We start from the raw sequence: 23760 nt of genomic DNA, 5'->3' as shown, positions 1-23760 counted from the left end.
GTGCACTGCCCAGTACTTATTTGGTGGTTTAAGCAATATTTCAGGTTTAAATATCATCATTTTATACACAACTTTTTTTTAAACAAAAGAAGCAGTGTACGACAACACATCTAGGTCAATGATCCTGTTTTATGCCCGTGTCAGAGATTCATGACAAATCCAACCAGGTTTGCATATTTTAAATGTTGTAGTTGTAAGGAACAAACATATTCTCCCATGAGTCAAAAATAAGGGCGTGCACAAATAAAACAAGAACAATTTAATTAGAAGTTTTCTTTAAAAGAACTAAGCTCTGAAATACAGTCCTGCACTACTCTACCAAATACTCAACGAACTTAATACTACAGAAATTTGAAAGCACAAAATATGAACATTTATACTTAGGAAGTATTTTAAAAGTGTGCAATGCAACCTTGTATTAAGATGTCTACTTGTGCAAACAAGATGGACACTTGCATGGCTAAATTTGTTCAAGTTCATGAGTCAATGTCCACGACCTTTTGTATTTTATTTCTGTCCAGCTGTTCATGGTCTTCTCTCCAATAAAGATTTTCAAAACTTGAACCAACCTGGAAATCTTTAATTGCCCTTTTATAAAAATAGAAACAGTTTGCGTTTTTCTCATCTCCAGAGAGTTCTCTAGTATTCAGTGAGTTCTGAAGATTTGTAACAGAGTTCCTCGAGTTTCCTTCCTTAGTTCCTGAAGAATCTTCAGATGCAATTTATGTGACCACCTAGATTTAGTTATCTTCAGAAGATATTGTTGTTCATCACCATACTGGCGGTAATGTGAGGAGTGTCACAACTTGCCTCTGTAAAACCTTAGGGTTATCTTTTCAGATTAAGTATATTTGTATGTTCCACCCAATCCCCATTCAGTAAAAGGTGAAGCAAAAAAAAATCAACATGCTATTGAAACATAGCCTCCCCCTTATTAATTTAGAATCTTTATTTTAAAATGCTTCTGTAGTCCCACACAAAAACATTTGTGTAAAGTATTTGGTTTACTATGTCTAAACCATTCTTCATTAATGCAAAACTTCTAAAAATGCCAGAAAAACATAGGTAAAAAGAAAACTGGGTAATTAATTTAAACAAGAGAAGATCTGTGCAGTCTTATGTTTTGGTATCTGACATTATGAGGAGGAGCCACTTGATAGACAATTATTTTGGATTACAAAAATAAACAACAACTTAAGTAAGTGGAAATGGAATTGAAGAGTGTGTGAATTTTTACTCTAAGAAAACAAAACTATCAAAATTATTTACTTATTGTAGTTTATCATACTATTTTTTCACGTGCACTCATAAACTTGACTTAAAAGACAGTCTTTTAATGATTCTAATGTTAAGCTCTTGGATATAGGTGCACTGTTTAGAAATTCTGAATATAAATACAAGCTTACCCATCAGCATAGATATTTTAGTCAACCTGTTCAGAGTTGTTATTATACACCTCTGGAGCAGGTGGGATTTGAGCTCAGGCCATCCTGTGAAATAATCCACAGGATTTCTGAAAAACTATATCACAGAGCTGATATACAATAGATGTTTACAAAAATGTAACTGAGGCAATTCTTCTATTTCATACTCATTTAAAAGTCACAATGACTAGGAAGCAATTAGAACTTCGCATGAAAACTAGAGATGATATTATTGACAACAAGTAGGTTTACTCTGAATTAACTGGAAAATTTCACGAAGATTGTGCTTTCAACTTTATATAAATTAATGTAACATCAAGGACCCCTAGCAAAAGTAAAGTCAATGGGTATCAGAGAGCAAACTCTCCAGTAGTAGGAGTAATACCTGGCACATAGGAAGATGGTCATGGCTTTTGGAAGTTAGTCATCTCAGCTCCAGGACACCACTGCAGGAGTTCCTCAGAGTAGTGTCCTAAGCCCAACTATCTTCAGCTGCATCATCAATGACCTTACCTTCGTCGTAAAATCAGAAGTGGGGATATTCATCAATGACTGCACAATGTTCAGCATCAGTCGTGACTTCTTGAATACTGAAGAAGTCCATGTTTACATGCAACAAGATCTGGATAACATCCAGGCTTGGACTGACAACTGGCAAGTAACATTTGCACCACATAAATGCCAGGTTATGATCATCAGTAATAAGAGACAATCTAACTAGCATCCCTTGACGTTCAATGGTGTTACCAGTGAATTGCCAGGGAACATCGTAGTAAATGTTTTCTGCAACCTCGTCAAAGCCTCCACACCCTACTCATATTGTGGCAACCAGAACTGCAAACAACATCCTAAATATGGCCCTGCTAAAGTTTTATACAGTTGCAACATGGTTTGCTAACCTTTCTACTCAGTGCTCCAATAGATTAAGACAAGCATGCTGTACCTCTCCTTTTTACCTTATCCATTTGTGTTGCCACTTTCGGAGAGAATTGGCTTGCACGCAAAGTTCCTCCTACATGTCAATACTCCAAAGGGTCATGCCACTTACTGTATACTTTCCTTTTGCTTTTGACCTCCCAAAATGCATCACCTCAGACTTTTCCACAATAAACTCCATCTACCATTTCTCTACACAATTTTCCATCTCATCTAAATCCTGCTGAATCCTTTGACAACCTTCCTACCCACAAAACCCAATCTTCCTGCCATCTGCAAATTTACTAATCAGATGACTTACATTTTCATCCAAATCATTTATACATATGCAAACAACAGAGGTCCCAGCACTGATTCTTGTGGAACAACACTGGTCACAGACAACCGGTCAGAATAATATCTCCACAACAACCCTCTGTCTTATATGACCAAGCCAACTGTGTAGTTAATTTACCAACTCACTGTGGATTCTATGTGACTTAATCTTCTGGACTAGCCTGCCATGAGGGACCTGGTCATATGCTTCAATAAAGTCCATGTAGACAACGTCCACTGCCCGAGCCTCAATCATCTTGATCATTTCCTCAAAAACAAATTCAATTTGTGAGACAAGACCTCCCCCACACAAAGCCATGCTGACTATCTCTAATGAGCCCACTTCTTTCCAAATGCAAGTAAATCCTGTCCCCAAGAATCTTCTCCAATAATGTCACTACCACTGATATAAAGCTAACTGGTCTATCCTTATTGTCCTTAAACAAAGGAACAACACTGACTATCCTCCAGTCTTTTGGGGCTTGCCAGTGGCTGAACAGGATAAAATTATCTCGGTCAAGGGCCCAGTAATTTCCTCCCTTGCCTCTATCGGTATCCTGGGATAGATCCCACCTACTCCTGGAGACTTATCTACCTTAATGTTTCTCACGACACCCTTTTTAATATGGACATGTTCTGGAATATATCAACATCTCCCTGCCCAATGTTACCATCATCCATGTCGTTGTCTCTGGTGAGTACTGATGCCAAGTACTCGTTAAAAGGATTTCACATACTTACTCTGGTTCCATGCATATTCCCTTTAAATTTGAATGGAACTATCCTTTCCCTCGCAACCCTCTTACTGCTATAGACATATTAAATATCTTGGAATTCTCCTTCATCCTACTTGCCCTCCTAATTCCTTGTTTAAGTTCTTTCCTGCTTCCTTTATATTCATCAATGGCCTTGTCTGATTTCAGTTTCCTAAACTTTACATGTGCCTCTCTTCTCTTTTTGACTAAACTTTCAAAATCTTTGATCCAAGTTCTTAAATATTTCATTCTCACAAGAACGTGCTGGTCCTGAGTTCCCTTTTCCTTTAAGATTATCTTTCCTAAATGATGTATATCCTTGAATATTCAGTTCCCAGTCTTAGTTGTCTACTAATAACTTCTCTGTAGTTGCAAATAAATAACATCCATTTATATCCATTTAATTATTCAAAGGATTTGCCTTGTTGCAAGTGCTGATTACTTTCTGAAAGCATGTCATTCCTAACTATGTCCTTTGAACAATTTTCTGCATTCAAATCCTATTTGATGCTTGGCTTCATTTAATCAGTCTTCTAATTTTGTTCAGACCTTTTCTATTTCGTTACCAGTTTTGCTTCCCAATTTTAGGCTTCTATCCCTGCCAAGCTAATTTAAACTCTCCCCAATAGCACAAGCAAATCTCTCTGCTAGATATTTTCTAATCAACGTGTTCAGAGATGTCATGACACATCTGTATGTTACTTCTTGTCCTAAGGTTTAACCAATTCATCCTATACAGACCCCTACTACCCCAGAACCATTCCAAAGCCTCAGGAATTTGATACCCTCCCTCCTACACCAAATCCCCAGCTACAGATTCAATCACTCAACGCTGCTCATGAACACATGGCACTGGGAGTAAATCTGATATTAGTGTTTCTGAGATCCTAGTTTTTTAATCTCTTTATTATCTTCATTAAGTATAGCTAAGACTGCAAAACCTGACTGTTATCAGGTATGAACTGGTGCCCTATCAATTCAGTTCTACATTCTGTGGCTTCAAAAAACTGCCAAATCCTGACTACCTTCAGACTTCTAAAAACTAAATTACATGGGGGCAGCACGGTGGTTCAGTGGGTAGCACTGCTGCCTCACAGTGCCAGAGACCCAGGTTCGATTCCAGCCTCAGAGACTGTCTGTGTGGAGTTTTCACATTCTCCACGTCTGTGTGGGTTTCCTCCAGATGCTCCAGTTTCCTCCCACAATCCAAAGACATGCAGGTTAGGGTGAATTGGCCATGCTAAATTGCCCACAGTATTCAGAGATGTGTAGGTTAGGTGCATTAGTCAGGGATAAATATAGGACAATAGGGTAGGAGAATTGGTCTGGGTGGGTTACTCTTCGGAGAGTCGGTATGGACTTGTTGAACCGAATGGCCTGCATCCTCACTGTAGGGATTCCATGATTCTATTCTATGGGTAGGGAGAATACAATCAACTTTGCTAAGTTACATAGCAAATAAATTAAATGATTAAAAGAACAGTGATGCTGCATACGTTGCAACTTGGAGATCAAAGAAAAAGTGGACTGATTCTATTTGGTATGACAATCCCACCAGAAATTAACGAGTACTAGACTCATTCAGACAGAAATTTGGCTGTTTAAACAAAGCACATGACTGTTATCAGAAATACTTGTTAGAATGCAAAACAAAAAGTTATGAGCCAAGGGTAAAGACATTCTTCAAATGAGTCAGTGCAAGATGCCACACTGTTAAAATGCCAAGGATAGCTTCCGTACAAAATACCATAAAATAAAATGTATTCAAACTGAATAGCTTTGACATTTTAAATGAAAGGTCGATTGTCTGCAGAATGCCTGACTATACTGCGTAAAACATATTCGCCTACCCCTGGTATTTCAACTTGATTTGTGGTCAATTATTCAATGAATTATAATTAACCATGGTTTTAGGTTACTAGCTGAAAGGAATGTTTCACTTGGACAGTATGGAAGCACTAAAACAAAGGTACAAATTCAGAATCATAAATTGTTAATCACCGTGGATTTAATTAGCTTTCAAATTTATTTTGCAATTAATTTGAAGTAGACAGTCTGGAACCTCCTGGTGCTTCTTAACACACCTAATGGTTCCATGGTGGACATGCTTCATTCATATGCAGGTGCATGTGTTTTAAAATTAATGCAAACCTTAAATGATACGTTTGTCCAGTTAATGGAATCAGTTGTTACTTTCTTCTGCTTGGCAGAAAAAAAAGCCAACGATGATCCACAAAATCAGATTTTCTAAAATCTGTCACTCTTGGCTAATTTATTTACCTTTATGTTGATTAAGCTTGTATTTTTTCTCTTTTGATCACTTTTCAACTCAATTTTATACTTCCCTCAGGTTACCATTTGATGCACAAATGCTCTGGCCTTCATTCACTTTTTCTTCAAGGAGATTCACTTAAAATTGACTTTTGCTCTTGTACCTATTATCAAATACCTTTTCCTGTTTTTAATTTGATATTTTTCTTGCTAATGAAAATAGAGACTTTTCCCTCATATGTGTATGCTCTTCAAAGATAATTTACGAACCAGAGTAGTGTAGCTATTACCTCAAAGTAAATCTTCAATGCTTGTTGAATTCTACTATCTGAAACTGCAGTCTGATAGTTTCTTCATATACTGCATCATAGCCCAAGTCTAAGCTATTGGGTTGTAAAAAGAAGCCTGCGGGAAACAGTCAAATTAAAGCTGTGAAGGTGATGAATTGGATCTTCAAACTGAAAATCTGAAGTATTATGGCACATAGGATTTCAGAAAACAGGTAACAATGCAGTTCCGACACAAATTATATATCATGCATGATTCTTGCTGGTTGCCGATATGACAAGTAATCAAACAATAAGACATACCATACATAATTTTTTTGTTTAAAATATAAAGTGACTAGCATTTTCATTTCCGATTGTTGCCATTAAACATCTAATGGAAATGCACATAAACGTTAGAACTGGCATGCTTGATTGTTATGTCCCTAGGTGCGTACCAGGGTTAAAAAGCTTTTTATCACTCATTCTAAGAAAATGTGTTAACTATAGAATCACCTGGACAAGGTGCCATAACGTAAGCCATAAGGTGCCGTAACAAGAGCCAATCAAATGGAAGCGGCAGGAAATCTTTGTCATTGCTTCTGGAAACAGTTCATATTCCACTCTCAGGGCCTGTCAGGTATGCCTAACGTCAGAACTGATAGTGGCAAAAATTCTGGTAAAAGTTGACAGGCTGTCAAACCATGGACTTAAAAAAAAATTGCAAGTTCTGGATAAAGTAAAAGGATGAAAATTGTAAGATGGCAAGTTGTCCTACTTAATTAAAGAACTGAAGTCATGGTGCCTGCAGATATTTGAAGTGAAGGACATGAATTATTCCCAAATTAAGAAATAATTTGGAAATAAAAATGGAACTAATTTGCATTTCTTTCCAGGAAGAATTGTATGCAGCAGAATGCATTGGAAATGAGGGGAACTTAGTGAGATTCAGTTAAGGCACAGACAAGGCTGGTTGATGTTTGGAAAAGCAGCTTGGAGACTGTGTCAGCTTTGGGTCTTGTATCAATGTAGTTTCTTAAGAAGTTGGAGATAAAGCTAGAGCTACACTTACTGTAGAGTAAATGCTAGATCCAGCATCCATGACACATTCACTTCCAGACGATTCATTACCTAACTAGGTAACATCTTCAGTGGACTTTATGCAAAGCAATGCTGAAACTTCCTGCTTTCTATTTATATGTTTGGGTTTCTTTTGGTTGGTGATGTCATTTCCTTTGGTGATGTTATTTCCTGTGGTGAAGTCACTTCCTGTTCCTTTTCTCAGAGGGTGGTAGATGGGGTTTAACTTGATGTGTTTGTTGATAGAGTTCTGGTTGGAATGCCATGCTTCTAGGAATTCTCGTGACCTTTCAGCTCAGTGACCAAACCTACATCCAAAACCTCAACCTGAGCTACAAATCTTCTCAAAACTCACTAAATCCATGACAGTTTTGCTACTGGGAACTGGCATTCAACACAAGATAAAGTTGGCAAAGATCAAAACAGCTGGAAGATTTCTTAAGCTGGAAGCTAAAAAGAAGAAATCTACCAGAGATCTCTCACTGAAAGACAAGTCATATTGTTTTATAGGGGTTTTGCAAGTAATCAGCATGGTTGCAGGTTGAAATCACAGCAGTGTTCTATTGGAAACCAAAGATGTTTCTGATATTTTAAGTCACTATATAAATGACAGAAAGAGAGGCCCATACTTCAGTTATGGAATCCACAGTCATGATTTTTAAAGAAAAAATGTATTTTCATTTAGCCAAATACTAAACATAAGGGGCCCATGAAATATTACACATTAGGGATCAGCTGGAACATAGAAATGAAACCAAATGAAATTCAAGACAGTTGTGATATATCTTTAGTATTGTTCAAAAAAAGAAATGTACAAACCTTAAAAGACTTTAGAAAGTAAGAAAGCATTTGGGGGTAGGTAAACTAAATTGTGTAATTGAGCTTAAAGCACAAGTCTTTGTAAGTATTTTGTTGAGCTTGCTTTAGTTAATATCTTTTCCTGTGTATTAAATTTATTTTTGTTTAAAAATGTGAAATCTTGTAACTTAATTTACTGATAGCTTCGGATTTCTTCGTTTATGCATTGACAGTCCCTAACATATCGTAACAATACAAAAATATCATACACAATTCAGTCAGTGATGAAGAAATCTTATGAGAAATGTTGTAACTTTGCTTTTAAAAAAATCAAATTCTTTCTTTCCTCCAACAACTTCCTTTTTGAAAATATATGATCTATGGATAGCAGAAGCTCATCAGCACATTACTCAGGGGCCATTCAATTCTGGTCTAGGTATATATTCCTATAAGTAACCATCATTGTTAACTTCCATCCTTGTTTAATATTAATTCACATTGAGGAATTATTTTAATATTGAATTACATTATACTATAGAAGTTAGTACACGGTGAACATTGTAATGTTCAGGGGACAGTCCCTGTACTACATTTGAGTCCCACTGCCAAGTGCTACAGTTGACTGTTCCAAAATATTAGATGTGCTCAATACTCCCTAGAAACAAGAGTTGACTTACTGGGAAATTTCCAATTGGTCACTCAAAATAGTTCAGGGGTCACAGTTAGTTGATTGACAACTAAGACAAAAATAAGATCCATGCATTAAAGAACTATTAAGCTGTACTGCTGAATAGGCAACTGAATTACATCAAGTCTGTGTAATTGGGGTCTCGGTGAGGAGTCAAAATAAGTTGCATGTCTCTGTGCTGTTAGAATTCAGGACAAAGTTTGAGGAGTTAGTAGGCAGTTAATTCCTGAACGTTGTGGAGGCTCAGAAGAAGTTATGTGCTACTTATATTTCATTGTAGCCTTGAGCAAAGGTGAAGAAAACCTCCAAGCAGTATTTGTGTTGTGCAACTGAGCCAGATGAAAGCTCAAGAAACAAACTCAAGTGGTACTGATTTGTTGAAACTTGTTGTTTGTAGAAATCTAGAGGAGTGCCTGTGAGAAATTGCTGAGGTTCAGATTGTAAGAATCCAGCAAAGTGTAGTCCCAAGAAATAAAGGTGAAGCACCCGACTGTGTACAGTCAGTCATTCAGGCAGGCCACGATGATGGAGCAGCAGAGAGAATTTCTAGGCCAAGCTACCAAAAAAGATTGGAATCCTTTGTGAAATTTTAATGAGATTTGACGGAGTACAGTATAACATTGGTGGGAGGCCGACAAAAAATGTGTTGGACCAGCTTTGATCACAATTGCTGTTTGATGTGTTCTGTGGGGTGTTTAATTATTATTTGTCAGTTACCAATATTTGCCTCATATTAAGTTGGGATGTTAGAACACAAGTTATACCTTTGCAGTCTTTTTTTGTCACTAACATTTACAGCTTTGTTTGAATAAGTATATTTGCAACAAGTTTGTTATTTAGTATTGTCTGAAGAAACCTGGCTAAATTGTTTCTAATACTGAATCAGACACTTGAAAACCAAGGTAATAGGGCTTTTCACTACATTTGTTAAATTTAAAATTTGTCGTGACCAGTGGAGGAGGGGGATCAAGAAGAAAACCTCCCACCTTGATCATAACAATACCTTCCAGAAGGAATAACTCAAGGACATTTGCACTGGCAATTCTGACCAATATTCCCATCTTTTACCAAAAGATCCTTGTAAGATTTTTTAACTTGGAAAACCTAGGACAGTGTGACTCAGTCCAATATTCCACTGAGACAATCTGTAATTTCCACAAGCTTACTTGCCCACATAATGCATTTCCCAATAATTTAAAAATTAAGAAAAACTGTAGAAGGTTTGCATTTAGCAAAAAACTCAAATGTCAGCTGTAATTACACACAATAAAGTATTGTTAGATGATGTAGTGGCTATAATTCAAATGCCCACAGAACATCATCCAAAAGAGACAGAATTGCATGTGTGAACAATTCAATTTTCAATAAAATTCCTGGTTTGTGAGAGTCTCACATCCACAATTATGTAGACCAAGTATAAACTGGCTGCAACATTAATGCCATTTAAACAAATACTGTACATACCACAGTTAAATAAAGATGCCCCATCCACATCCCACCAGCCCCATACTTACGCGGTCCAGAAAACACTGGAAGAACCACTTCATAGTATACAAAGTTGTAAACACATCCTGGGAATCCTGTTTTGTTAAATAAAAATAAACCATTAAACCATCTTAAATTATTCCATCACTTTTCATAAACAAGAAAGACATTACTTACATATGTCATAAAGTCCTCTAACTTTAAAAGAAAATCAGTGAATCTATTCCATTACCCCACTCAATTATTAGTGAACACAGTCCCTTACCATTTACACGTATCATTGTTCTGAATCAGGAAATAGTCTCAAAAAGTACTAAAGATTGGATCAAAGTTTGTCACCTTTAATTAAATGAGAAATTATTCGGAAAAACATGGAACAAAATGAGAGAGAAATTCCACATCTGTTTCTACATCCTCACTTTCCTTCCAATGGGAAAATTAGTTCTGTCGTTCTTGGCAAGCTGCCCGTTATTGCCATTAATCCATATTCTGCTGATAATGGAGAGCTTGCATCAGGACTTCATTTTCAGAAAAATCCAAACTTGCGGTTGGATCAATTTCTTACAGTGAACATCCAAGTAAATAACTTGGATAAGACCATAAAACATAGGAGTGGAAGTAAAGCCATTTGGCCCATCAAGTCCACTCCGCCATTCAATCATGGCTGATGGGCACTTCAACACCACTCACCCGCACTCTCCCCGTATCCCTTAATTCCTTGCAAGATTAAGAATTTATCAATCTCTGCCTTGAAGGCATTTAACACCCCGGCCTCCACTGCACTCCATGGCAACGAATTCCACAGGCCCACCACTATCTGGCTGAAAAAATGCCTTCTCATTTCTGTTCTAAATTGACCCCCTCTAATTCTAAGGCTGTGCCCACAGGTCCTGGTATCCCCACCTGATGGAAACAATTTCCCGGCATCCACCCTTTCCAAACCATGCACTATCTGGTAAGTTTCTATTAGATCTCCCCATAACCTTCCAATGAATACAATCCCAGGATCCTCAGCCGCTCATCGTATGTTAGGTCTACCATTCCAGGGAACAGAGCTTAAAAATGTGTTGCTGGATAAGCGCAGCAGGTCAGGCAGGGTCCAAGGAGAAGGAGGATCTTCCTGAAGAAGGGCTTATGCTGCGCTTTTCCAGCAACACATTTTTAAGCTCCGATCTCCAGCATCTGCAGTCCTCACTTTCTCCCATTCCAGGGATCATCCATGTGAACCTCCGCTGGACACGCTCCGGTGCCAGTATGTCCTTCCTGAGGTGTGGGGTCCAAAACTGGACACAATATTGTAAAGGGTTTGGTTAAAAAAAAGAAGGAAGCATGTGTAAGGTATAGACAGGATAGATCAAGTGAATTCTTAGAAGAGTATAAACAAAGTAGGAGTATACTTAAGAGGGAAATCAGGAGGGTAAAACGGGGACATGAGATAGCTTTGGCAAATAGAATTAAGGAGAATCCGAAGAGTTTTTACAAATACATTAAGGATAAAAGGGTAATTAGGGAGAGAATAGGGCCTCTCAAAGATCAGCAAGGCGGCCTTTGTGTGGAGCTGCAGAGAATGAGGGAGATACTAAATGAGTATTTTGTATCAGTATTTACTCGGAAAAGGATATGCAGGGAAATATGGGGACATCTTGCAAAATGTCCAGATTACAGAGGAGGAAGTGCTGGATGTCCTGAAACGGGTAAAGGTAGATAAATCCCCAGGAACTGATCAGGTGTACCCTAGAACTCTGTCGGAAGCTAGTGAAGTGATTGCTGGGCCTCTTGCTGAGATATTTGTATCATCGATAGTCACAGATGAGTGTCAGAAGACTGGAGGTTGACTAACGTTTTGCCACTGTTTAAAAAGGGCAGTAAGGACAAGCCAGAGAACTATAGACCGGTGAGCCTGATGTTGGTGGTGGGCAAGTTGTTGGAGAGAATCCTGAGAGACAGGATGTACATGTATTTGAAAAGGCAAGGACTGATTCAGGATAGTCAACATGGCTTTGTGCATGGGAAATCATGTCTCACAAACTTGATTGAGTTTTTTGAAGAAGTATCAAAGAGGATTGATGAGGACAGAGTAGTAGATGTGATCTATATGGACTTCAGTAAGGTGTTCGACAAGGTTCCCCATGGGAGACTGATTAGCAAGGTTAGATCTCATGGAATACAGGGAGATCTAGCCATTTAGATACAGAACTGGCTCAAAAGGTAGAAGATAGAGGGTGGTGGTGGTGGAGGGTTGTTTTTCAGACTGGAAGCCTGCGACCAACGGAGTGCCACAAGGATCGGTGCTGGGCCCTCTACTTTTTGTCATTTACATAAATGATTTGGATGCGAGCATAAGAGGTACAGTTAGTAAGTTTGCAAATGCCACCAAAATTGGAGGTGTAGTGAATAACGAAGATGGTTACCTCAGATTACAACAGGATCTGGACCAGATGGGCCAATGGGGTGAGAAGTGGCAGATGGAGTTTAATTCAGATAAATGCAAGGTGCTGCATTTTGGGAAAGCAAATCTTAGCAGGACTTATACACTTAATGGTAAGGTCCTAGGGAGTGTTGCTGAACAAAGAGACCTTGGAGTGCAGGTTTGTAGCTCCTTGAAAGTGGAGTCGCAGGTAGATAGGATAGTTTGGTATGCTTTCCTTTATTGGTCAGAGTATTGAGTACAGGAATTGGGAGGTCATGTTGCGGCTGTACAGGACATTGGTTACGTCACTGTTGGAATATTGCGTGCAACTCTGGTGTCCTTCCTATTGGAAAGATGTTGTGAAACTTGTAAGGGTTCAGAAAAGATTTACAAGAATGTTGCCAGGGTGGGAGGATTTGAGCTACAGGGACAGGCTGAACAGGCTGGGGCTGTTTTCCCTGGAGCGTCGGAGGCTGAGGGGTGACCTTATAGAGGTTTACAAAATTATGAGGGGTGTGGATAGGGTAAATAAACAAGGTCTTTTCCCTGGGGTCGGGGAGTCCAGAACTAAAGGGCATCGGTTTAGGGTGAGAGGGGAAAGATATAAAAGAGACCTAAGGGGCAACTTTTTCACGCAGAGGGTGGTACGTGTATGGAATGAGCTGCCAGAGGATGTGGTGAAGGATGGTACAATTGCAACATTTAAAAGGCATTTGAATGGGTATATGAATAGGAAGGGTTTGGAGGGATATGGGCCAGGTGCTGGCAGTTGGCATATCTTGTCGACATGGACGGGTTGACCGAAGGGTCTCTTTCCATGCTGTACATCTCTATGACTCTATAGATTTTGTGATGGCCTGATTCAACAGAATGGTTTTCTAGGCCATTTCAGAAGGCACTTAAGTATTAACTACTTTGTTGTGCGTAGAAGAATTTAACTGTGAGCAGGAGTAGACAATTTATGCCACTTAGTAAGATTATGGCTGATCTCATTTCACTTCAACTCCACTTTTTTGCCTGCTCCCTGTAACACTAAGTTGTTACTAAATACAAGTCTATCTACTCCCTAAATTTATTTAGTGCTGTGGCACCCACAACAATGTGGGACAGAGAATTCCAGATTCATGACCTTTGAGGGATACAATTGTTCCACATCTCTGTTTTGAATCTGTTTCCCATTTTCTAAACTATGACCCCCCCCCCCATTCAAGATTGCCACAGAAGGGAAAACATCTGCTCAAAATCTACTCTATTAATCTCCTTTAACAACTTGGAAACCTCAATTAAGTCTCCTTTCTTTCTTCTCAATTCTAACAAGTATAGGCCTGAACTGTTCAATGCCTCCTCTCTAAGCCTTTCATCTGTGGAATTGATTGAGTGAATCTTTTCTGAACTGCCTCCAATGCATTAAATTTTTCATCAAGTAAGTGGACCAAAACTACATGCAGTACTCCAGATAACTGGACTTATACATAGGCCAGACAAGGTAAGGATGAGAGATTTTAAAGGGCATTAGTAAACCAGATAGTTTTGGATGTAGGTTTGCTCGCTGAGCTAGAAGGTTCATTTCCAGACGTTTTGTTACCCTTCCAGGTAACACTTTCAGTGGGCCTCAGGCGAAGTAATGCTGAAACTTCCTGCTTTCTATTTATAGGTTTGGGTTTCTTTGGGTTGGTGATCTCATTTTCTGTGATGTCATTTCGGCTTGTCCTCGGATGGATGTTTGTCCCAGCCAGACTACTCAGACCCCTTGGCATCATGGTAGCCAACAAACCCATCAACACACTAAAACAACAACTAATGAACTTGAAAGACCCTACACAGACAACGAGCAAAACTAATGTCATTTACAAAATACCGTGCAAGGACTGTAACAAACATTACATTGGACAAACAGGCAGAAAACTAGCCACCAGGATACATGACCACTAACTAGCCACAAAAAGACATGACCTTCTCTCACTTGTATCCTCACTTCGACTGGGACAACGCATCCATCTTCTGACAAGGCAAACAGAGACACGCACGAGAATTCCTTGAGGCATGCCGTTCCAACCAGAACTCTATCAACAAACACAGAGTTAGACCCCACCTACCACCCCCTGAGAAAAGGAACAGGAAGTGACTTCACCACAGGAAATAACATCATCAACCCAAAGAAACCCAAACATGTAAATAGAAAGCATGAATTTTCAGCATTGCTTCGCCTGAGGCCCACTGAAGGTGTTACCTAGTAGGGTAACGAAACATCTGGAAATGAACCTTTCAGCTCAGCGAGCAAACCTACATCCAAAACCTCAACCTGAACTACAAATCTTCTCAAAACTCACTAAAACCATATGGTCTCTTATGAAAATCAATAATGATTCTACTGTTGCCATTAGATTAATTTTCATTTTCAGATTTATTGAATTCAAATTTTACCATCCACCATGATGGAATTCCAACCCATATCACAAAGATAACTTAAACCCTGAACTACTAGTCCTGAGACATTACCACTGCACCTCTGCCTTCCCTTATACAAATGTCTACTTTTAGATGTTAATTCTATAATTGGACAATTCTTGCTAAACAATCTTGAATGGACTAACAACTTCAATAACAATCAATTTAAGACAGTCAAGCTTATAAAGCTGCTCATTTACATTTGCTAAAAGAGCCAATTATAGATATTCTGTAAACCTTTGTTCAGTCATATATTCAAACTTAGTAACTTTATGAATTACCTGGAAGCATGCTGAATCTGTAGTTTCCCACTGTTTGCCCCACAGAAATATCTCAGCTAAAGCAAGTAAACTCGCCAAGTAATCAGCACCATTTTCTTTTCTGGTATAAACTGAGATTGTTGAAATTTGGCATTCTTACCTTTGTCCTGATGAGTGAAATATGAAAATCTTTCAGCAATATTCAAGTTCTATACAACCTAGCAATGCTTATACAATTAAAAACTTGCATTTATGTAGTGCCTTTTGTGATCGAGAACTTTGCAATCAAATAGGTTTTTTGGCATGTATCAGGAAACAGAATAGCTAATTTGCTCAAGGTCTCACAAACAGCCACAAAATAAAGGAGCATTAAATCATATTTACTGAAGTTGGTTAGGAATAAATGTTGGCCAGGAGACTAGAAAAAAAATCCTTTGATCTATAGTGAAGTGTTTTTTGTTCACCTCAGAGGGAAGATGAGGCCATGGTTTAATGTTGCACCCTAAAGAAGGCAGTTCCAACAGCACAGCACACGTTCAATACTATATCATTGTACCAAGGTAGATACTGTGCTTCCATCTCTCGAGTGAAGTTTGAACCCAGTACTCACTGATACTGGATTAGTGGTGCTGGAAGAGCACAGCAGTTCAGGCAGCATCCAAGTAGCTTTGAAATCGACGTTTCGGGCAAAAGCCCTTCATCAGGAATAAAGGCAGTGAGCCTGAAGCGTGGAGAGATAAGCTCTTCAACCATGTCGTGAAACAAACTCGCTACCACAGCCACATTCACTTCCTCAGTGCCTGCCTCTGTAACCAACTCATCCCACACGGACTCCGGACCATCTTCCGCCTCGGAACACTTCAACCCCAGGGCATCAATGTGGACTTCAACAGTTTCCTTATTTCCCCTTCCCCCATCTCACCCTAGTTCTAAACCTCCGGCTCAGTAACTGTCCCCTTGACTTGTCCGGACTTGTCCTACCTGCCTATCTTCTTTTCCACCTATCCACTCCACCCTCTCCTCCTTGACCTATCACCTTCATCCCCTCCCCCACGCACCCATTGTACTCTATGCTACTTTCTCCCCACCCCCACCCTCCTCTAGCTTATCTCTCCACACTTCAGGCTCACTGCCTTTATTCCTGAAGGGCTTTTGCCCGAAACGTCGATTTCGAAGCTACTTGGATGCTGCCTGAACTGCTGTGCTCTTCCAGCACCACTAATCCAGAATCTGGTTTCCAGCATCTGCAGTCATTGTTTTTACCCAGTACTCACTGACCCTACCATGAACTTAGCAATGAAACTTAGAAAGAACCCCAGTCTTTCAGGCAACTACTTTCCATCGAGCAACAATTATACATCTCAAAGAAGCATCTAATTTCCTCAAAAATAGAGAGAGGTAAAACATTTCTATTTGATTTCAGGTTTCAACATAGTTTGCAAAACGTTACGATGTGACATTTTGCTTCAATAATTCTAATCATATCAGTTGAGTTCACTTCGGAGCACTCTCCTGTGCACCTGGTTCAAAGTTTGATTTTAGAACATGAAACATTAACCAAGTTAACAGTTCACTGTCAGTATGAAGACATGCTACTCTGCCAGAAATGCTGTTTTTGGGCAAGATGTGAAACCAAGGCCCTGCCTATTCAGATAAACATAAAGGATTTCACAGCATTACTTAAAAGAACAGGAAGTTCTGCCAATGTTAAGGTCATCAATTTCTAACAGGAGCACCAAAAATGAATTCAATTGATTCCTGTAAACCATTCAACATTTCTGGGACCTTCCTGTATGCAGTTTGGCTGCCAGGTTTTTATCTATTTTTCAGAGGGCTCTTGTGGCACAGGGCAGTGTCCTTACCTGAGAAGGCCTGGATTCAAGTCTCCCCTGCTCTAGAGGTGTGTAACGACAAATCTGACCAGGTTGATGAGAAATTATCTACTTACTTTTCAGTCACAGAACTTCAGAAGTAATGAATTGGTTATAATATATCAAGAGACTTCCTTAGGATACAAATGCATGTTATTTCTTCTCACCAAAATCCCAGTAAATTATTTTCTAAACAACTAGGTGGCATTTTCCACATTATCAAAGTTAAATCTATTCTTCCTTCGGCTGTTTCAGAACATTTTGTAAACATTAGGTGGCTCTTAGGTAATACCTGTCACAACCCTGAGACATGACATTGCAGCACAGTGAGTGAAACCTGATCAGATTTACAGTCAAGCTTGCTATCCATGCTATTGAAAAAATTTGGACTTGTATCATGCCTTTGATGATCTTAAGATGTTCCACACCACGACACAGCAAAGAGAAGATGTTTCATAAGGGGTCTTGTGATGCAGCAGTGCCTCCTGAACCAGGAGACCTGGGTTTCAATCCCATCTGCTCCAGATGTGTGTCAGAGCATCTCCAATCAGGTTGATTAGGAAAATATATTTTGCGCGCTCTCGAGTTGGCAGGCAGTGGCAATGAATTAAGCTAACAAAGCATGAGACTGCTCTGTAATGATGTCATAGTTATGCTTATAACATAGTTATGCTAAAGCTGAAGATTCAAGGTAATATATCTTTACAAGATTTCTTATCTCTGAGTTCTTCAAAACTTAAAGATACTCACTAAATGCTGTTTAAGCTTTGGCATGAACTTCTTCAAAATCCGATCATGGTGTTCTTGAAATCGTAACAGTTTTGGGAAACCAGGAACAAAGAAACCTAAACAGGAAATTAATCCAAAGATTAAATATATAGTCAATACAGTTTTAATTGTCTGGCAACAAGATCAGAAAAACATTTTGCAAAGCATTAAAGATGCAATTTCTGAAAACATAAGACGCAGATAAAGAGAATATCCAAAATGCAGAAATATGAAATAAAAAATACACAAAATTGTTGAAATACAATGATAAGCAATCACAATTCAACATTTACAGGAAATCTCTTCATGTTGTAAATGTTCAATATCTTACTGGATTCCTCACCATTTAAAAATAGCCCTTACAGCACAGTATGTTATTACAGAACTTAACCAAAACGGTCAAACTCACCCCTATAAATTCCATTAGTGAATTCATTGCAGTTTGATAGAAAGTTGAAAGTTTTGCTTAAGTTAAATCATAGAATTCCTACACTGTCAAAGCAAGCCTTTAGCCCACTGAATCTACAACGACTCTCTGAAGAGCATCCCACCCAGACCAGCATCCCCCCGATCCTTGTAACCCTGCATTTACCATGGCTAATCCAGCTGGCCTGTACATCCTTTGACACTGGAGCAATTTAAGGTTACCAATCCAGCTAGCTTGCACATCTGTGGACTGTGGGAGGAAACCGGAACACGAAGAGGAAACCCACACCGACACAGAGAGAACGTGCAAACTCCAAACAGATAGTTGTCCGAGAACGGAATTGAACACATATCCCTGGTGCTGTGAGGCAGTAGTACTAACCACCGAGTCAACGTGCCCACCCAAACACACGATTCCAATCAAACATTAAAGCCAAGGTTGGAAGCTAGCAGCACTGGCCAGTATGGTGATTGAACCCATGGACCTTGGTGTTATTAATAACATGCTCTAACCATCTGAACTAATCAGCCATTGGCTGTTAAGGTTGCAATAAATAAGATATTGGATGAATGTATTTGATACTTCCAAATATCCAGCTATTAGGCTCAAATGCCTTCACATAGCAACCTGAAAAGCTCTGTATCATGACAACTTGAACTGCATCCTTTATATGGTGAAATCAGTACTTTGTGAAACTGCATAAAACTGCATCCTTTGTACGGAGAAATCACTACTTTGTGAAAGCTCATTTATGCATCAAAATGTAGATATGTCAGTTGGTGGTCTAATGATAGAACACAAATTTAATCCTGCATTTTTAGGAGATATAACTCCAGAAGAATACAAACTTCTCTCATTTTAAACATTCTCATAACAGGTATTCAGTACCCCTTGACTATGACAGAATTGAAAAATATTAAGTGCTGCTTTAATGTCCTATACTCTTCATAAAATGTGCCCCCTATGAAATGACACTGACCACTGCATCTCAATTTGGTTTTTCTCAGAATCCTAAAACAAGGAAATAGGCAATTGACCAGTTATGCTTTAGTCTTATAAATAGCTTTCCAATACAGTCCCCCTACTCCAACATTTTTCTTCTACAACCCTGCAAATTAGCTGTCTTCAAGTGCATGTCCAATTGCCTTCGGATAGTTTCAGCAGAATCTACTCATGCCTCTCTTTCAAGTAGTGCATTCTACATTTCAACAGAAGACATGAAAATCTCCCATTTCTTGCCTTACATTTTTGTCATTTACTATTGAAACCAACTTGCTCTATAAGGTGCATTCAAAAATTTAAAAATCCAATAATGCCTCCTTGTAATAGTTTGTAGTCAAGCAGAAAAGGTTAATTGCACAGGAACTAGATATTTCATGCAACCGGTTCATTTCAGTACTTATACAGCACATGTTTCCATGCACTATTCTTTAAGTAACGCCATCAACACATACTTATATTCTTCCCTTTCTCTTGTTTTCTTCTAGCTTCCTGCTAAATGCATCTATGTGATCTATTATTTTACTTTCAGTGAAATACATTTTTTGCAGTTTTGGTCAAAAACTATAGTCCAGATTCATGAGCAGCAATGGCAAAGCTGTCAGCGTATGCTGTTGTCGCTTGACTGAAACAAACTAAATTCAAGTCCAGATGTATTTTAAACATGAAAATCCAAAAAGTGATGTAAAAGTCTACACCCTTACAAATGCAATCAATTAAAAATCAACACACTGATGAAAATTTTAATTTTTAAACTTAGTCTTGCTCTAAAAACCATTAAAGAAAATGAGTTGTTAAATGAGTAACCTTTTTGTTAAAAACTGCGTAAGATTGTAAAATTACTCCTTCAAGGTTGGTTGCACGTCAAATGTCAAATTATGATAAAATCCAGGTATTTAAAGGTCATTTAGAAATACTTCACCTTCCATCTATATTTAAACTCCTTCTTCCTAGTTTGAGTCTTACAATGGAGAAACAGGGTTATGGGAAACTTGTCAAGCTTCCCAATAGTTTTCCACTTAATTCAACAACTTTCCCATCCATTTACAAACCTACCTACACAAGAATAACCCTCCACCCCCCCAACTACTAAATAATCTCTAAAATTCAACAAAGAACTATGAATTCTGAAAATCTGAAACAAAAACGTGAATTTGAAGAGCTGAGCATGAGATGAAACAGAGTTAATGTTTCGCATCCAATAAAAAAAGGGTCTGAACAACGGTCACTGGACCGGAAATGTTGACTCTGCTTCCTGTCCACAGATACTGCCAGATCTGCTGAGCTTCTCCAGGAATTTGTTTTTGTTGCATGAAATAATCTCTGCAGACACCCAAAACATATTCAGATATGTCCCTACCATTGAAGCACAGATGAAACCAAGAGTCTGCTCTGCAAGGAACCACTGTGAGAGTTTCATCGAAAAAGAACTATAATTGCACTGAATTGACAAATACCTTAATCACGTTAACTTCATCTCAAGTAAAAGTGAGTGTCTGGCATCTGTCACAGTACAATTTACCACCTTAGAAATTACTTCACATCATATCTGATAGAAACTATGTAGTTACAATTCTCATCAACTTACTTGACTCATCCATATGCAATATAGCATCATTCGAACAATGGCAAAATCTTCATTCAGATAACTTGAAAAAGATGGCAACTGTGAATATCTGATGAATAACTGATGAACACGATTGTTCTCAGCAGAGTATATTCACTCAAGAATCCAGATTATGGCATAAATCAGAGGAACACATCACCTTAAACCTAGGTGAAGAATATTCTTGGATCCTGATATGGTACTACTGAGGCAGATCATCACAGAACTGAAATGTCAGGGATGCATCTATCTATTAATTTCACCAATGTCATTATGAAGGAGGACAAGGACAAAAATATCCCAGATTCATCAGAAATACAGTCCTGCTGACAGGGCATTGACCCGAAACATAACCAATACTTGTGTGTTCACAGAATTTGCCAGACATGCGGAATATTTCCACTTTCTTCTTTTACTTGAAATTGCCTTTTGAATCAAAACCAACTGTGTAAATACAAACCATCTAGCATCACATGACCTATTCACTTTAAGCATAGCTGTCATTTCCAGTAGTCCTGCCAATCACTTTCACCCCATCCATTACTTCTATCATCATCATTTCTACAGATATTTGCCCAGTATCATCTCCTTTAGCAAACACCAATCTGAAGTACCTGTACTTAGTTTTTGAAGCTCGTCCTGCACATTGCAGTATCATCCTCTATGTTGAACAGGCTCCAGCCCACCCTTTCTCACCCATTTTCTACTTCCATGATAGAAGATGATCTTTTTGTTTATTTTTATACTAATGGTCAATCCATTCCCAATATCAGTCTTTGCTAGTATTATTTTCTTATTATTTCCCCTATAAGCTGACTACATTTGGCCTGGCTCTTGCTTGCATGCAAATTTGTTTCATCATATTGTCTAACTCTTTCGTCACTCAAGGAACATTGTTTTTGGTTCCCTACCTTTGTTTCTTTTTGGAATGTGCCCAGCTCTTAGCTGTAACATCTCTTCCTTAACATTAATCCACGAACCAGCTACAGCTTTTCTTGTCAGTCATTGGCTCCATCCTACCCTAGCTCGATCTCCTCAATCCATTGAAGTTAGCTGTCTCCCAGCTTAGAAGTTCTACTGTAGCTTGCTTCTTGGCCTCCTCCATTACATCTTAAAGTTTAGATTCACAATGGTCAGTTTTACCAAAGGTTCCTCGTGGACACTTGGTGCAGAACAAATATTTTGACAGACAGTGTGGAAAGGGTCAGGAATCTAACTTCAGGCAGTGCAGATAAGGGGATAACTATAAGAAGGACTGAGGGTGTTATACTTAAATGCACACAGAATACGAAACAAGGTAAATTAGCTTCTAGCATGTTTGAAATTGGCAGGCACGATGTGGGCATCACAGAGAGGTTGCTGCAAGGGGATCATGATTGGGGAGTAAATATTCAAAGATACACACATCCTATCAAAAGGGCAGCAAATTGATAAATGGAGCCAAGGTTGCCTTGTTAATAAGAAATGAAATCAAATCATTACAAGAAGAGATATAGAGTCAGAAGGTGCAGAATCTGTGTCGAGTTGTGGAACCATAAAGGATAAAAGACCCTAGATAAAGTTTCATACAGGCCTCCCAGCAGTAATCAGGATGTTGGGAAGACAATAAATCAGGAGATAGAAAAGGCATGTAACAAAGGCGCTGCTATAATAATCACAGGGGACTTCAATATGCAAGTGGACAGGAAAATTAGGTTGATAACTGATCAAGAAAATGAATTAGTGAAATTTCTCTGAGATTTGTTCTGGAGTAGCTTGCAGTACAGCTGAAGGGATCAGGCAACTCTGGATTTGGTGATGAGTAATGAGGCAAACTTGAAAAGGAAGCTGAAGGTGTAGGAATCCCAAGTGGGCAGTCACCATAATATGAAAGAATTCACCCTGCAGTTTCAAAGAGAGGCCGGAATTAGGTGTAATGGTATTACAATTGAGCAAAGGTAATGAAAAAGATGAGGGAGGAGCACGCCAGAGTTGATTGGAACGGGAGCCTAGCAGGGAGCAGGAATCAGGAATGACAGCATTTTCTGGGATAATTTGAGAGGCACAGAACAAATTCATCACAAGGAAGAAGAAACATATGAAAGGAAGATGAGTCAACCATGGCTGACCAGGGAAGTCAGGGGACCAGTGTAAAAGCAAAAAAAAAAGCACAGTAGAGAAGATTATTGGGAAATCAGAGGATTAAGAAGCCTTTAAAAATCAGCAGAGGATAACGACAAAAAAAAGATGAAATTTGAGAATTTAGCTAGCTAATAATATTTTTAAAATTGCAAGAGTATTTTTAGATATATTTTAGATATATAGAGATGGGGAAGTATGGGCATTAGACCACTGGAAAATGAGGCTGGAGAAGTAGGAATAGGGAACAAAGAAATGGCTGAGGAACTGAATAGGGACTTTATCAGTTTTTACAGCGGGAGACACCAGTAGCATACAGAACTTCAAGTGAGTTGGGGGCAGAGGGCCATTACTAAGGAGAAGGTGCGGGGGAAAGCTAAATGGTCTGAAAGTGGATAAGTTATCTGGACAAGATGGGCTGCACTCCAGAGTCCGAAGGTGATGGCTGACGAGATTGTGGAGGCATTGGTGATGATCTTTCAGAAATCACTAGAGTCTGGGAGAGTTACAAAGGGGGGAAAATGGCTAATATAACATTCTATTTAAGAAGAAAAGGTTGCAGGGCATAGGAAACCATAGATTAGTTAGCCTGACCTCAGTTGTTGCTAAGATTTGAGTGCCCATTATTAAGAATGAGTTTTCAGAGTACTTGGTAGTGCATGGTAAAATAGTGTTGAGTCTGCGTGGTTTTGTCGAACGGAGGTCATACTTGATAAATATATTAGGATAGCCAATAGATGGGATCTATTTGGATTTCCACAAGGCCAGTGACAAGGTGCCTCATAGGAGTCTGCCAAAAAAGAGCCCATGATATTAGGGGCAATGTACTGGCATG

General features: G+C 38.8%; 1 protein-coding gene across 8 annotated transcripts in view; it reads right to left on the bottom strand.

Annotated features, from left to right (window-relative positions):
* usp6nl (USP6 N-terminal like) overlaps window positions 1–23760 on the bottom strand; it is a 235239-nt gene that overhangs the window by 33275 nt on the left and 178204 nt on the right. For all 8 annotated transcript variants that reach the window (XM_072562952.1, XM_072562957.1, XM_072562956.1 and 5 more), the window contains 2 exons: window positions 17758–17852; window positions 10048–10113 (listed from right to left, as the gene is read on the bottom strand). In XM_072562952.1, the coding sequence (XP_072419053.1) occupies window positions 10048–10113; window positions 17758–17852 (161 nt within the window). The remainder of the gene's footprint in view (window positions 1–10047; window positions 10114–17757; window positions 17853–23760) is intronic.

This window comes from Chiloscyllium punctatum, chromosome 44 (genome assembly GCF_047496795.1).
Source record: "Chiloscyllium punctatum isolate Juve2018m chromosome 44, sChiPun1.3, whole genome shotgun sequence".
Lineage (NCBI taxonomy): Eukaryota > Metazoa > Chordata > Chondrichthyes > Orectolobiformes > Hemiscylliidae > Chiloscyllium > Chiloscyllium punctatum.
The sequence above is the reverse complement of the archived record's forward strand: the minus strand, read 5'-3'. Positions and strand labels throughout refer to the sequence as shown.